A 17,105-nucleotide genomic window follows, 5' to 3' on the forward strand; every position below is an offset into this window, starting at 1 on the left:
CTGGAGTAGTTTGTCATTACCCTCTCCAACTCATTTTACAGATGAGGAAATTGAGGGACACAGGATTAAGTGACTTGCTTAGGGTCACACAGCTGGTAAAGCATTTGAGGCTGGATTTGAACTTGTGTCTTCCTCACTATAGGCCAGCAATGAATCCATTGTGCCACCTAATTGCATAATAACAGCATTTGATTTTTGTTATTTTAGCTTTTCTCAAAACTATGATTTGATTTATAAAAATTAACCAACACAAAACTTTTCACAAGCACGACTATTGTTCAAAAGTGGCACACCTGTAGTGAAAGGCAGCATTGCTTAATGGATAAATGGCCAGTCTTAAAGTCAGGAAGTCTTGCCTCTGACTCAGACTAGTTTATGATCATGGGCAGATTACTTTAACACTCAGGGCACCAGGCAGCTCTCTAAGATGAGAATTTATTGGTCAGCACTGATGGAGATAGCTTCCACACCAGGGAGTTTCCCATATCAATGAAATAAACTAGAAATAAAATCACTAACAAAAAAGCCACCTGAATTGTAGCTAAGAAACAACTTGACTGTGTAATATCTTAATGTTCTAAAAACCTCACTGCTGTTTTCTAAAAAATGCCTGATTTATAGCCAAAAAGTTACTATATGGCTGGAGAATGTGGCTTGGTATGTGCGTGAAGATGATGAGAGAAGGGAAATCATAAGGATTCATGGTCAGAAGCAAACAGTTAAGAAAGGAGCAGAGATTTGATGGACAATCTTCCAAAAGAAATTGAAGACTGGAAATGGAAGGAAATGAAGATTGGAAGAGGAGAGAAGAGAGAGATGAGATTCTGGTGTTGACTTAGATCAGGTTTATCTGGGGATATTCTTTCAACTCCTTTTGTTAAGGAGTCTTTACACTTTGTGAGAAATGTTTTCAAGACAAAATACAAAAAAAAAAAAAAAAAAAAAAGGCAAGCAGCTCTTCAATGGCAGGAAGATTCAATGAGTCTGTTTGATTTTTTTGCCCTCAAGGTAACAAGCTGTACATTGCCTGCTTATAGTATGCTAATCAATGGAGAAGAAATAAGTAGACCAAATAATGGAGTGACTTGCAAATGAAGCATTATTATTCTGTGACTGGCAAAAAAGAAAATATTTTTATTTAATTTGTTGCCCTGTAGTTATGCTTCATACTTCATCAGTTTTTGAAATCCACTAGTATGACATTCCTTCATTGGACTAAGGGTTGATCCATTTGAAAAAAATCAGAGCAACTTCCCGAGAGGGTTTAAAGTCCATGTCAACAATATTGACAAGTCTAAATTTTATGGTAGAATGGGGGAGGAAGGGAAGAAGTGTTTTAGCATAGAGTGGCTCAAATGACAGATAAATAAGGAAATATGTAAATCAGGTTACCAATACATTCCATTCATTAAAATTTCCATTTAAAGTCCTAGTCAAGGCATTTGTACTTGGAGACAAGATTAGAAAACAACAACAACAACAAATCAAAATACCAATAACAAGAAAACATATAGCAGAGAATAAAATATGGCAGTAATTGGAAAACGGATTGATTGGGGAATGAGGACATCTCAGTCTGACTTCCTGTTCTCTCACTTACTTGATGTGTGGCCCTGGACATGTAGGCACTTTCCGTCTCTGGGGCTCAATGCCTATATGTATAATGTACAAGATAATTTCAAAGGTCACATTCACCTGTAGTTTTTTGATTTCTCTTTTTGAAAAAAAAAAGCTCTGAAAATGCCCAAGAGTTAAATTTCTTGCTATAAATTTGGAAAAATTCAATTCTTCTCACTTCCATAAGCCTTTTAGTAAACACCTGCAAAGTTACAGGCAGCATGACTGGCTAGAAAGCTGGGTTTAAAGTCCTGCCTCTGACATATATTAGATGAATAACCCTGGGCAAGGATGATGTGTTTTTGAGTGTGTGTGTGTGTGAGAAAGAGAGAGACAGACAGACAAACACAGAGAGACAGACAGACAGAGACACAGGGAGACACACAGAGAGAGAGAGACTTGAAGATAAAGGTGAGAAATTGCAAAATATAGCAGTTCCTCATAAATCCAGTTTAGAATAATGTAATAGACACTGTGCTAGCATACATGAGCAAAAAATCAAAGTGTCTCTCCTCAGTGCCCTCTTGATGAATTGTGAACTTCTTTGTTTCATCTTATTCTCTCCATACCCTCAAACTGAAGTGCTAATATAATAATAGCTTGGTGATATGGACTAAGGGTGGAAGGTGCTAATTTAATAGTACTTTGGTCATATGGACTAAAGGTAGAAGGAGGTGCTAATATAATAATAGCTTGGTCATGCGGTAGAAAGGATTAAAAAAGATCTAGATGATTTACCACCTAAATGCTTTATAAATATAAATATGTGAAAGATCTGTGATATCACAGTTTTATTATTAAAAAGGGAGTTGCAGAAAAGATAGAGATTTTTATAATATTTTAATGTGAAAAATAAAATTTAACTGAAAAAATGAAATAATTTTTAAAAAGAGTAACCTTTTTAGAAGAATAAAAAGGAACTGATTTTATGACAAAGTTAGCTTTTGAAAAGAAAATAAAGAAAAATTAATATACTGGCTCATATTCAAAGCTATTCAAATTTCATTAACATATATATATGTTAAGCAGGTAGTCCTAAAACAAGCTCATTTCACTTGCTAAGAAACCTTCCTCAACTCATTGTAAAGTTAGCTCTTTCTAGAATTCTAGTTCTTACTGTTGGAGAGGAATATAAAAACACAATTGAATCCTTTGAGTTTTAAGGTGAATCACACATGTCTTTCTTTCTCTCAGTCTCCATTCCATAATTGCTCATTGCATGTCATCAAAGTGCAGAATCAAAATCATTGCAACTGACTTGATTTCCTCCCTGGCCCAGTTGATGGGTAGATGCTGACCAACTGCTCAGAGTACTTGTGTAATATTAACAGGATGACTGAAAAGGTCACAATTAATATCTGAAGTGGCAGGATGATTACATTCTTGTTGGTGGGCTATGTTGCCCAGGAGATCTTTGCAACTGGCATATGGCGATCTTTTATAAGGAAGTAAACAGTGGATTTTTTTTTTTAAAGGACATAACCCCAATTGCTTCTCTCAAAGAGACACCCTCACCATAACTATAAATATTTTATAGCTGAACACAAAGCCTAGCTACTTACTATAGGCAGTGTAACACAAACAAAGTATTTATTTTTATTTTATTTTTCCTTCCTGCTGCTATCATATAGGTATTACATGCTTACAAATATACAATGATAGTCGAATTATTCAGGAACACTTCTAAGGAGATTCATCTGAGTGGATTTTTTAAAAATTACCATAAACTTTGACATGTCTCTGCCATGTGCAGAGCATACTCATTTTAGAGCTTTCTGGAATAAAGCCACCAGTAACATGGGCACATTTCACTCCAGCATTCAACTCTGATGACACCATTATGGAAAAGCCTTTTAACAGCAGTAATCCCACCAATATATAGGAATGTGCAATGTCTGATATAGCCAACCATCATCAAAGAAATTTTATCATTGAACCTTCAGTCTAATTTTGGGATGGTTTTATTTTTTTCCACAGCTGACAACTACAGCCTAAGGATGCTTTCCCCATCTATTAAAATAGACCAAGGCAACTGGATATGACAAATAAGTGAAAAGCTAGTAAAAAGAAGACAGGGACCAATTTTTTTCATTAGCCAAAGCATACAAAACAAGAAGCAGTAGGCTTAAATTGTAGCAAAGAACGAATGGAGAACTGAGAAAATTTTGTCAAATTAATACAGAAGGCCCAAAGCTGTCTCTCAGAGGATCAGAAGGCTATGTGACTGAAAGCAATAGAAACTAAGTTAGTATTGATGCATGGAGATCCAAATACCAAATACCAACCATCATTGGCATAATGGAAAGTTGTCTTGTATCAGCCTCATTCCCCAAGGCTCTGGAACTTTCATATGGCTTGTTTTTAGTGAATAAAAAGAGAGAATATAATCTTTCAGAAATCAAGGGCTTCACAGTATTCATTTGTCCATTTCTATATCTGTAGGTAGATATGACAAATCCTCTCAAACTCATAGGAGATCTATCTTATAATTTAAAGGACATCCAGAACTCCTAAGAAGAAATATGTGGTACTATATATTAATTATATTAATATAAATTAATAAGTTAAAGATGATTCATGATTTTTTAAAGTGCTATTTCACATATATGGCTATAATATATGTGAGAAGCTAATTAGAATTCACTATATTTGAATAAAAATAAAATAAATTTGATTCAGAAACCTGGTAACAACATAAAATTAAGAGCCTATTGGCCTTTAATGTCCTTTAGCTATTCTATCAACATAATGCAGAAAGAAGGCCAACATTTTCAGAAAGTCAACCATATTTGGGATTTTACATGGGAGGCTTGGTGATTTCTGTTATTTAAGTTTTATATATATATATATATAAGCTGAGAAATTTGTTAGAATTCATTTATATATGTAATTATATCCTTGTAAGACTTATAGTAAGGCAAATAAGACTAATATAAAATCTTATAAAATATGGAACTCTATTACCAATAAGAATAGATATCATTTTTCTCTTTAATATTTTTCAAGCTTCTTCATTTCTGCTTCAAAAAACCAGTGCAATTATCACCTTTAAAGTAATTTTAAATTCTGCACTAGCTTTGGAAACAAAAGGTGATTTCCTCATTGAAACTGCCAAAATCTGGTACAGTTCTCTTCAAATACTGCAAAGCACAAGTAACTTCCTAGTTGATGATTCTCTTATCTTAATATTGTAATATATCCAATCAGAAGAGGCAGCATGGTATAGAAAGCAAGCTTCAAATCCTGCTTCTGACAAATACTGGCTATGTGAAAGACAGTTCATGTCATTAAAATGACAAATTACTGAGGAATCGCCATTCTGCATTGGTAGAGAGAGTTTATACATTAGAAATTCCCCACATTAATGAAATCACTGTTCTACTGAATCTTCTCCCCGAAAGTCCAATTATAATCCACTTACCTGAGAATGTAACCATGGAGAACACCATTATGTTCAGTTTCAGGGGGTGGCTGCCACTGGACCATGATGGATTGATTGGTGCGCCCACTAGCCACTATGTTTTTAGGAGGGGCACTAGGAGGTTCTTCAGGTAACATTAATCTAAACACAAAAGAAGAGTAGGAAAAAAAAGTTGTCAGGAATCAAACAAAGCATCCACATTTTCATTCTATGTTTTCCTGAACGGTACTTACTTTTAAAAGGTGACAAGAAAGGAAAAAACACAATGCTGATCAAACAGAGACTACATGCATGAGATGGTTACAACAAATCAACATAATCGAAAATCAGTTAAGCAAGCACAAGGAAGACAGCTGAAGCAACCTTATTCTATCTGAAACACCCAGGCTCCCTCAGCCCTTTAGAAAGATTACAAGCATGAATGAGCTGGAGTACAGGGCTAGAATCTGTGACTCCTTCTAAATTGTTTTCTTTCACTCTTTCAATATTTTTCATAGAAAACTCCCACATTTTGAAAAAAAAAACATTTAACTACCAACTACTCTGCAATTTAAGCACACTGAAAGCTCTGATTTTAGGGAGTACATTTGAAATTTGATGAAGACATCTTTCTTAAGTCTCATCTGAATGAACTTCCAAAATGGTCTTCCAGCGGGTTGGGTGAGTGTGAAGGCCATTCTTGAGCTAACCACTATGACTTAAACAACAGAAAGCACTAAGCCTCCTATGTAAAACCCTGAATATGGTTGACTTTCTGAAAATGTTGGCCTTCTTTCTGCATTACGTTGATAGAATAGCTAAAGGACATTAAAGGCCAATAGGTTCTTAATTTTATGTTGTCACTAGGTTTCTGAATCAAATAGTTTATTCAGATAAAATCAGAGTACTGAAATGGAAAACAGGAATATTTCCTTCACAGTACATAGCATGATGGTATTGTTGCTATTTCTGTTAAATCTAAAGCAAATCTAAAATACATATGTGTTTTCCATTTATATTCTTATATTCTCATCCCTCTGCTTCCTTTACACAATTTTTAAAAGAAAATATTATGGAGGATTATCATCATTATTTTCATTTCTTTTCTAAATCTAAATGTAGGGTTTCTTTAAAAAACACTTTAAAATTCAGCTCTATCAGCTTTGAATTGTTGAGATTAACTTATACTATACCTGCTTGTTTCTGCACTGTGTTGGCCCTTGCCCACCTGATTGACAGCACACACTCTGAACTGGTAGGTACGAGCTGGGGTGAGACCACTGACAGAGACACTAGTCATCTCTGGATCAACATTAGATAAATGCACCTTCCATGGAGAATCTAGTAAATTGACCAAAGAAACAAAAAAACCCCAAAGAACATGTAAGTCAACAATTAACTAATGAGCAAGAGAACTTTCAGTAACACAAAAGTAATTTTAATTCAACTATAATATTTTAAACTCCCCTCTTTTTTTTCCAATATGTAACAAGAAAAAACTTTCCTTTTAACTCCCATGGTTAGGCCGATTGCTTATTTGTCTCCTAGAAAGGGATGCTGCACATGTCACTGCATAATAAATAAAAACTATATTCATTAACATTTTAATAAAAGAGGAAATGAGCATGATAAAGACAGATGGGCTGTGTATTTCACAACCCATCTGTTTGGCAGTCCATTATAGCACCACACCCATGAGTGGCTTTGGCTGAAGAGATGTAATGAATTTCATAGATAGTTTGGAATATCTTTCCATCCAGCTTTCAAGCAGGTGTGGAAGAGTGACTCTGTCAGCCAAATCATTTCTTCATTGCAAGACTGAAGAAGGTTCTGCTGTGGATTCTCCATCCTTCTATGTTTTGTCAGAGTTTAAGCATATTTTTCAGTTTAATTATTTCTTAGAATGAACAAAATCTGGCAAAACTTGAAGCTCCCACTGTCATTTTCCATTTTGATTTTCTTTGATGCTTGACATTCATTTTTAAATTAAAGGTGAAGTAAAAAGGGGGAAAACATATAGAGCGATAACTAAAATTGTTTTCCCATCTTTCTCAGATAGTAAAAAATAGTCCCTTTGCTTGTGCAGGGGTCACCAGGTGGGGACATTGGATTTTTATTATGATACTGTGGCTATGATTTGAGAAACTTGCTCAGTTTTTAGACAATCCCAATTATGTTCATGAACCACATTCAAAATCACACCCACTTCTCAAAATAAACTAAAGAACTAACCAAGGATTTTCACATGTCTATTCCTGTGAGCTCATCAGAAATGCATTTCTGCCTCATACAGGTCAACTAAATGGAGCCACACACTGCTCAAAAATCATAATGAGATATTTTAAATGCAAAATTCTGTTAAACTTCACACAGAGCTATAAATCATTAATTCAGTGTTTGCTAGCTAGATTTGTGGACAAGAAGTTAAGTTACTCTGAGGCACAATGTCAATTAAGCTACAAAGGTCATTATTTCTTTAATTTTTCCAAGTAAATTGATTCTAAAGTGGCTTCTGGAAGTAGAATGTTCTAAACTGATTGGACTGAACAATACTATTTGGCCTTTTGTGTTTAGGTCTTATGAGTGATCCAGTTTTAACTGGATGAAGATGCTATTGATAGGAGCATCACGTATAATGTTAGTTTTTATTTTCTTTGACTTTTAAAAGCTTTATTTCTCTTGAGTTCCCAAAATTATATACTACAAAATAGTTTTGTGCTAGTCATCTGACTATCATGTGATAACTTGTTTGTCCCTCAGTTGTACACTTGACATGGAAAACAACAACTATTAGGTCAACATGTAAGGGATGCAGTCAACACTGGGCAACAACAGGCATTATAATCTTACTCCTAGCCATTATAAATCTGTCTGATTTACCTGTGCTTAAAATAATTGTGCTATAGAATTTGTCATAAATCAGCCTATAACCCAGACTTCAGATTCAGGTCTGAATGGATGCTTCTGACAGTCTATGAGGCAAAAACTTATTTTAAAACTTTAATGGATATATGTTTTTATCAACAAGTATGTTCCCTGCATTTGGTGCATATGGTAAACTATCCATTCTTTCTCATTCTGTGAAATTCCTGCCTGAATTTTCTAATAGAACTTATAAAACCAAAATACCTCTTACTAGATGCCTTCCACCAGTTTAAAAATTTTTTTTAACATATTTTTCTGCATAACAGTGCAATTTTCAATATTTCCATCTATTATTCTTTGTATTTATTACTTAACTGACCAGCCATGAAGAGTGGCATGAGATTAACTAAATATTGAAGTGAAAGCACTGAAATATTACTATAAGATGCCAAAAGAAAGAAGATTTCAAAAGAAAAGGTAACAGATGCAATTACTTTCAAATGGTAAGACAATTTCATACCTACTAAGTTATATATCTTTTTTTATCTTAATCACATCTTTATGAGAATAACCTATACATATGCTGATAGTATCTCATGAAAATATTGGAACATATAATCTTTTTATGTAAGGATATTTATTATAAATAATATTTCACTTTTCCAAATTACATGTAAAGATAACTCTTAACATTCATTAAAAATTGTGTTTGAGTTACAAATTACAAATTGAGTTACAGATCCCTCTCTTACTTTTCCTTTTCTGAAGATGGTAAGCAGTTTGATATAATTTATACATGTGCAATCATGCAAAATATGTTTTCATATATCTCATGTTGTGAAAGAATATACAGACCTAAAGGGGAAAAAACTTGACAAAATTAAATGAAAAATGGAATGCTGGATTTTATCAGTTCTTTCTCTGGAGGGGGATAGAATTTTCATCTTCAGTCCTTTGGAATTGTTTTGGATTATTATATTGTCAAGAAGAGTTGTTATTCAGTGTTAGGTGCCAAACAATATTGTTGTTACTGTATACAATGTTCTCCTCATTGTGCTTACTTCACTTTGCATCAGTTCATGTAAGAATTTCTAGGTTTTTCTTTTTCTGAAATCATCCTGCTTGTTATTTCTTTTAGCATAATATTATTCCATTACAATCATGCATCACAACTTTTTCAACCATTCCCCAATGGATGGGCATCCCCTTTAATTTCTAATGCTTTGTTATTACAAAAAAAAGAACTGTTATAAGTATTTTTCTACAAATAGGTTCTTTTCCCCTTAAAAATATCTTTGGAATATAGACTTAGTACTGGCATTATCAAATAAAAATGTATGCAGTTTTATGAACTCTTATGTGTAGTTCCAAATTGCTCTCCAGAATTGTTGGATCAGTTTACAAGTCTACCAAGAATGCTTTATTAACACATAATCTTTTGCAGATTATTTTCTACAGAAGACTACATATTTATTATAGTCCCATAGTGAAGTGAGAAATGAATGAATACAAACTCCCACTGTGTTTATTGACTACCAAAAAAGCATTTCATTCCTTAGAATAAAATTCAGCCTCAAAGAGTCCCCTCCAACAAAGAATCTTCCATGCTTGACAAATGTAACCACCAAGATAACTTTGTTTAATAATCCTCTTCTTAGTCACAAGGTGGGCATCAGGCAGGGAGACTGTAATGGGCTGAGGCTTGAGTTGATGCACTGAGGTCCCAAGCACATGAGGCTAAATAGTAACTGGACCATACTCTATTAATATATAAGCTTGGAGAAAGAATGGCCCCCGCCCACTCTTTGTGTAAGTCCTGATGTGTTGTATAGGAAATGATGATTCTGGTGGGTGGAGGCAGGAGAGTGGAAAAGGAAGGGGAGGAGAACTCAGCCCTCACTTGCTCTGCTAGCTGGCTTCCTGTCGCAGCTGCCCATATTGCTATTGCAATCCTTCTTGTCCATATTGCTATCGCAATCTTTTTTCACCTCTTCACTTCAATAAAGACTGAAGATTTCCCCCTTAACCTGAATTCTTGACTCCGGCTGATTTTAAATACGCGATCATTACAATTGGCACCCAAGCTTGGGAACCAAGGACCCTACTTTCACTGAAGAAGTCTCCAGTGACCAGGAACTTAGGTGAGTATAAGACAAACAGGGAACTTATTTTCTTAAAGACTAAATTCGTAACCTTTTTTGGCTGAAATGGGGACAGATCCTAGGTAAAGATTCTCCATCCCCCACCCCAACCCCCCCAACCCCAGCCCCATCCAGGAATGGTGCTATAGAAAGCCTGCTTAAGTTGGTAGAAGATCAAGGGCTACTTGTAACTTGGGAACAGGCAGCTAGACTTCTGGGTACATTAAAACGCACCTCCCCTTGGTTCTTAGAGGAAGAGCAAATCTCTCTAGATAACTGGGCATTGGTTGGTCAACAGCTCTCCGCATATAACAATGAAAACGGTCCTCATTCAATTTCTATCTAGGCATTCTATTTATACAATATGATACAGCTGGCCTTAAGATACCGTATAAGTTCTAGGAGAAAAGGTAAAAACTCTAGGAATAGCCAAATGGGGAAGCCTGAGATAAAGGAGGAAGACAAAGAACAGATTAATGGCCATATCCCCACAGGGCATGAAGACTTAAGTGAGGTTCAAGGGCAGGGTGAATCTGAGGCAGCTTCTGCCCCACTTGAGGAGCAGGTAATTGGTTGTCCTCCATCAACTCCACACTCTGGGATGGAGGGAGGAGAGGTAGTGGGGGAAGCAGTGACAGCACCAGCACCTCCCCCCCAGCATCCAGCACCTCCCCCCCAGCGTCCAGCTGCTCCTTTGAGTAGATTGCAAAAGGGACTAATTAAGGCCAAAGAAGAAGGGAAAAATGTATCAGAATTTCAACACCACATTTTTCCTGTAATTCAACAGTTTAATTCTTCAGGTCAAGAAAGTAGAAGATACTCTCCTTTTGATATAGAAATCCTCAAAGACCTGAAAAAAGCTTGCACTCTTTATGGGGCTACATCAGCTTATGTTAAGATGCTATTACAAAATTTGTCTTTTGAAATCTTGACCCCTAATGACTGGAAATCTATAGCAAGGATATGCCTAGAACCTGGACAGAACTACTTGTGGCTTTCTGAATATAGTGAGCTCTGTAGGATACAAGCCCAACAAAATAGTCAAAGTGGAGTTCATACTGCAATCACCTGTGACCTACTAACAGGTGTAGGTCCTTATGCAGATGTCGCAGTACAAATTAATTATTCTGTAGCAGCATATCAGCAAATTGCTGCTAATGCTATCAAAGCGTAGGCTTCTCTCCACAATAAAGATGAAAAAGGGGGGGCCTTCACAAAAATAACACAAGGGCCAAATGAACCCTTTGCTGACTTTGTGGGACGCTTGCAGACAGCTATCACAAGAACAAATGGAGAAAATGCAATAACAGACATTTTGATAAGGCAACTTGCTAAGGAAAATGCTAATGAGGTTTGCAGAAGAATTATACTAGGACTGCACAAGGATGCTCCTTTAGAGGAGCTCATAAGACACTGTGCCACAGTGGGCACAGATGCCTTTTATAGCCAGGCTATGATGCAGACTTCCCAAAATCCAAACATGAGAAGACAGAGTCCCTCCTGGAAAGGGACTTCCAGAGAGACTCGTAGATGCTTTCAGTGTGGAAAAGTAGGACATCTGAAAGCTCAATGTTGGTATAGAGATAGAATGGGAAAACAGGGTGGGAGAACAAGACCCAATACCCCATGTCCAAAATGCAACAGAGGATTCCATTGGGCCTCAGAATGTAGACAGATTCAGGGAAACAGGATGAGGGGCCCAGCCCCAGGGCCCAAGGCAAAAAACACTTGGGGCATGATGGCAGCCAGTGGTGCATCCAGAGAGTGTCTAGAAGTCCAGTACCCAGACATGACCAATCAGCCAGAAAGCCATATAATGGGAGAAGGGGATTACACAGTCAACCAGCCAGGAAGCAACCTGATGGCAGAAAGGAATTACAATTAGGGAGAATAGAGCTGTATGCAGCTGGGACAACTGAAATACCCCCTGGAGAGGTGAAATCTGTTCCTCTCCAGCCTATGGATCCCTTACCTCCAGGCACAGTAGGCTTCACCATTTCATTTCCTTTTTGTACGTACAAAACAGTGTCCATCCACACACTGATGTGGGAAACTGGGGAATGTGTAGATAATATTTCAGTCACTAATACAGGTAGATAATGTGTGACTTATCACCCAGGAGAAGTAGTAGCATCAGGTTTACTCATACAGAATCCTAATAAGCAATCTGGTGATAGTCACCCAGATTCTGGCTCCAGACCACAAAATCCAGAAATATACTAGACAGCAGCTGTAACAGCTGACCAACCTATGCTCACGATCTATATAAATGGCCTACCATTGGAAGGATTGGTAGACACAGGTGCAGATCGTACAGTTATTAGAGGTGCCAGTTGGCCCAGTTACTGGCCAAAGATTAAAGCAGACACCTATATGTCTGGAGTAGGAGGATCAATAGCAGCTGAAGTTAGTGCTGCCCCTATGAGATGGACTTTTGAAGGCAAAACAGGAGTTTTTACTCCTTTTATAGTTGAAAAAATCCCCATCAATCTGTGGGGAAGAGACGTTTTACAACAATTGGGGTTAAAAATGAGTACTTCGGTTTTTTAAGCAGGGCTGTTGTTGAAGGCCTGCCAACACTTTCACCTGTTCCTATCCAATGGAAAACTGATACACCAGAGTGGATAGAACAGTGGCCCTTAAGTAGCGATAAAATTCAGGCCTTATTAGATATAGTACAGAGCAGCTTGAACAAGGGCATTTACAACCTTCTCTAAGTCCTTGGAATTCTCCAGTGTTCGTTGTAAAAAAGAAATCAGGAAAATGGAGGATGCTCACTGATTTAAGAAAAGTGAATGAACAGATGGAAACTATGGGAACTCTTCAGCCTGGACTTCCATCTCCTACTCAATTGCCTAGAGAGTGGCCTCTTTGGGTCATCGATATTAAGGATTGTTTCTATTCTATCCCTCTGGATAAGGAGGATATGAAAAGATTTGCCTTTTCAGTGCCCAGCGTTAACTTAGCTGAGCCTTATAAAAGATATGAATGGACAGTTTTGCCACAGGGAATGAAAAACAGCCCCACTATGTGTCAAATGTATGTTGCTGCTGCTCTTGCTCCAATAAGAAAAGCATTTCCAAAAGTTATGCTATTACATTATATGGATGATATATTGGGATGTGCACCTGAGGAACAAATGCTAGAAGCATGTCTACAAAAGACCATAGAAACACTAAGATACTACAAATTATACATAGCTGAAGAGAAAATTCAAAGACATGCTCCTTTTCAATATTTAGGATATGAAGTATACCCTAAGGTGCTTACAGTACAAAAACTGTCCTTAAGAACAGAGAAGCTAAACACCTTAAATGATTTTCAGAAATTGATAGGAGATATCCAATGGATGCGACCAGTGTTAGGCTTGACTACCTATCAGTTACAACCATTATATGATATTTTAAGGGGAGACAGTGCTTTAAATTCACCACGCCAGCTTACAAAAGAAGCTCAAGAGGCTTTGAGAGAAGTTGAACTGGCTTTATCCAATGTGGTTGAAAGAGTCACTCAAAAACCCTTGGAAATATCAGTTTTTGCCACACAAGAGGCACCCACAGCAGTCCTTCATCAAGGAGACAGTGTGATAGAGTGGGTGAACCTCCCGGCACAACCAGAACAAAGCCTTACTCCTTACCCAGTGCTTGTGGCTAGAATTTTGTTAAAGGCCATTAAGCAAGCAGTACAATTATCTGGGGCAAGACCTGATAAGATATACACCTTTTACACCAATACACAAATTAATGTGTGTTGTGAGACCATCCCAGAGTGGCAAATTTTATTAGCCATGGCTCCAAATTTTACACATGGGTCTCCATTAAAGATAACCAGACTTTTACATAATTGGCGATGGATTCTTGAAGAAAAAGTTTCTAAAGTTCCTCTTAAAGGACCAACTATCTTTACAGATGCGTCCAAACACAATATTTGCGCTGTATACTCTCATGACTTAACGATAAAGAGAGTAGTCAGAACTCCTTTTCAGTCCACTCAGCAGAACGAATTATATGCGATCATGTTAGCTCTCACTTATTACCCAGGCGACATAAATATAATATCTGATTCAGCCTATTCAGTAGGTGTGGTACAAAGAATTGCCACAGCCCAAATAAAATTTGCAGCTTCTAATATATATCAGCTCTTTAAGGAACTTCAGGAGCAAGTGAGAAAACATCCAGGTAAGATTTATATCTTGCATGTCCACTCACATAGTGGACTCCCAGGCCCTATTTTTGATGGGAATTCAAAGGCAGATAGCCTTTTAACTATGTTAGCCAGTACGCCTTTATTTCAGGAGGCCCAGGAATCCCATTTTAAATACCATCAGGCTGCTCGAGCTTTGCGTTTACAATTTGGGATTACAAAAGAGGAAGCTAGGAGCATAGTAAAAAGCTGTACAGCTTGCCTTCCTTTCCACGCTCCTACACTGCCTCCAGGGAAGAACCCTCGTGGTTTGAGACCCAATGAAATCTGGCAAATGGATGTGACCCATTATAAATCTTTCGGTCATCTGTCTTTTATCCATGTTGTGGTAGACACCTTTTCAGGATTCACTTTTGCCATACCAGCAGCAAAAGAGACAGCCCAAGTGGTCACTGAATTCCTCACGCAAGCATTTGCCATTATGGGAGTGCCACAAGCAATAAAAACAGACAATGGTCCTGCATACACCTCCAAACATTTTGCACACTTTTGTGCACAGTATAAGATTTTACACACCACTGGCATACCCTTTAATCCTCAAGGACAGGCAATAGTAGAGAGGAGAAACAGAGACATTAAGACGCTGCTCCAAAAACAAAAGAAAGGGGGAGCCACAGGTAACCCTAGAGAGCTTCTAAATCTAGCTCTTATACTATTAACTTCTTGATTTTTGACAAAGATGCACTGGCTCCGGCAGACAGGTTTTATAACCCACCAGAAGGGCAGTGTCCAGTGCGAGCAGCTCCACTATCTTTAGATAATCACCAGGTGACGTGGAGAGACCCAGAAAGTGGTGAATGGAAGGGACCAGATAGGCTAACTGCTTGGGGGAGAGGGTTTGCTTGTATCTCTACAGGTGGAGAAGGAATCAGATGGGTGCCAACGAGCCGTATTCGCCTTGTCCATCGCAGAGAGACGGAGCAGACCCTTGAAATGAAGGAGAAGACCCAAGAAACATCGGGTGGTTCTGTTGCTGATTGTGCTCACCATTGAAAGAGTGTGGCAGTTATGGCGTTTGACTCATGGACATAGAAAATCATTGGACTTCAAAACCCTCAGAAATCATTGGATTCTCTGAGACATTAGATTGTTGTAGGACTTTAAATCCCTCAGGAATCATTGGATTCTTTGAGACATAAGACTTGAAAGCGCTCAGGAATCATTGGATTCTCTGAGAAATGATATGACTGTTACAGGACTTCAAAATCTGCTGGAATCATTGGATTCCCTAAGACATAAAAAGACTTTTGCTGGACTTCAAAAACTTGGGGGGATCATTGGATTCCCTGATATGTGAAGCAATGGACAATAGATTGGTTTTGGACTATCTCTTGGCTGCTGAAGAAGATGTATGTGTGACTGCTGTTTACATACTCTCCTTCTAGGACTTCTGGCAATCTTTTACAACACAATGTTGATTCATATTGTTTGTTATACCATTAATTGGGTGAATAATTCATGTTTGTTACACCACATCAAGCCTGCACTGACTGTGGGGAGAGTCATCACTAATAGCCTCTGCGTTGTTGCTATGTGCTTGTGTGATACTTCCCATGCTGATGGGTTTGTGCATAATAAGACCCTTGAGTCCAGAAACCTGCTAGCAACCCCCACTTCCCTTTGGTGCTTTTCATCTCCCTTCCTGAGATGTCAGGGAGGGCGTGGTTATCTCCTTTTTAGTGCTTTCACCTCCCTTCCTGAGAAGTCAGGGGGGTTGTGATCACCTCCTTTTCCGTGGTTTCACCTCCTTTCCTGAGAAGTCAGGGAGGATGTGATCACCAACCCTTGGGGGCTCTGACCTCCCTGAGGAGTCAGGGATGGCATGATCACCTGTGTTCAAAAACAAAAGAAAGCGGGAGATGTAATGGGCTGAGGCTTGAGTTGATGCACTGAGGTCCCAAGCACATGAGGCTAAATAGTAATTGGACCATACTCTATTAATATATAAGCTTGGAGAAAGAATGGCCCCCGCTTACTCTTTGTGCAAGTCCTGATGTGTTGTATAGGAAATGACGATTCTGGTGGGTGGAGGCAGGGGAGTGAAAAAGGAAGGGGAGGAGAACTCAGCCCTCACTTGCTCTGCTAGCTGGCTTCCTGTCGCAGCTGCCCATATTGCTATCGCAATCCTTCTTGCCCCATATTGCTATCGCAATCTTTTTTCACCTCTTCACTTGAATAAAGACTGAAGATTTTTCCCTTAACCTGAGTTCCTGACTCAGGCTGATTTTAAATACGCGATCATTATAGGAGACATGCATTTTTCAAAAGTGTTAGAGGCCAAATGAATGAATCCTTTCCCATAAATGGAGAGTCCTTCAGATACTCCTGTTTGGTGACAACATAATATATCTTATATAGCCTCCCAACATTACATAGTCTCTTCAATGAGATAAACGATTATACAAAGACATCAGCCTAACAATCTATTTGGGAAAAATAAATGGACATAAATGTCTGTTGTCCAGATTATAATACATAATTGCATAGCAGTTCATTGAATCAGTAAATCTAGCACATAAATCTAGGATGGGCACTAAAGATGGATATTTTACTAGTCTTCAAAATGAACAGAAAGAAGAGAGTGGTCTGGAATCTTTTTGGGAAGAGTAGTACTTTAACTATCTCAAGTAGTACCCTTACATACCATTTTCAAGACCAGTATTCTTCTAGTAATGTTGTATGGTAGTAAAGAGTCAAAGATGCAGGTGACAATGGGAAAACCTAGGAAAACATGACTTATAGACTAGAAATATGTTTGATAGTTTCTACTCCAAAAAGTACTATATAAATGTGATGTATTCCTTTATAAAAGAATGTCTCTTAATGTTATTTGTGATTATGAAAAGCTTTCCCAGATATGGAGAGCTTTCCCAAAATTA

At 37.7% G+C, this 17,105-nt stretch overlaps 1 protein-coding gene across 1 annotated transcript in view; it reads right to left on the reverse strand.

Annotated features, from left to right (window-relative positions):
• The window catches only part of SDK1 (sidekick cell adhesion molecule 1), a 400,458-nt gene that overhangs the window by 306,335 nt on the left and 77,018 nt on the right, over positions 1 to 17,105 (reverse strand). The window contains exons 10-11 of the mRNA XM_052000079.1: positions 6,211 to 6,358; positions 5,039 to 5,179 (exon numbers count right to left, since the gene is read on the reverse strand). Coding sequence (XP_051856039.1) covers positions 5,039 to 5,179; positions 6,211 to 6,358 — 289 coding nt within the window. The remainder of the gene's footprint in view (positions 1 to 5,038; positions 5,180 to 6,210; positions 6,359 to 17,105) is intronic.

The sequence above is a fragment of the Antechinus flavipes genome, chromosome 1 (genome assembly GCF_016432865.1).
Source record: "Antechinus flavipes isolate AdamAnt ecotype Samford, QLD, Australia chromosome 1, AdamAnt_v2, whole genome shotgun sequence".
NCBI lineage: Eukaryota > Metazoa > Chordata > Mammalia > Dasyuromorphia > Dasyuridae > Antechinus > Antechinus flavipes.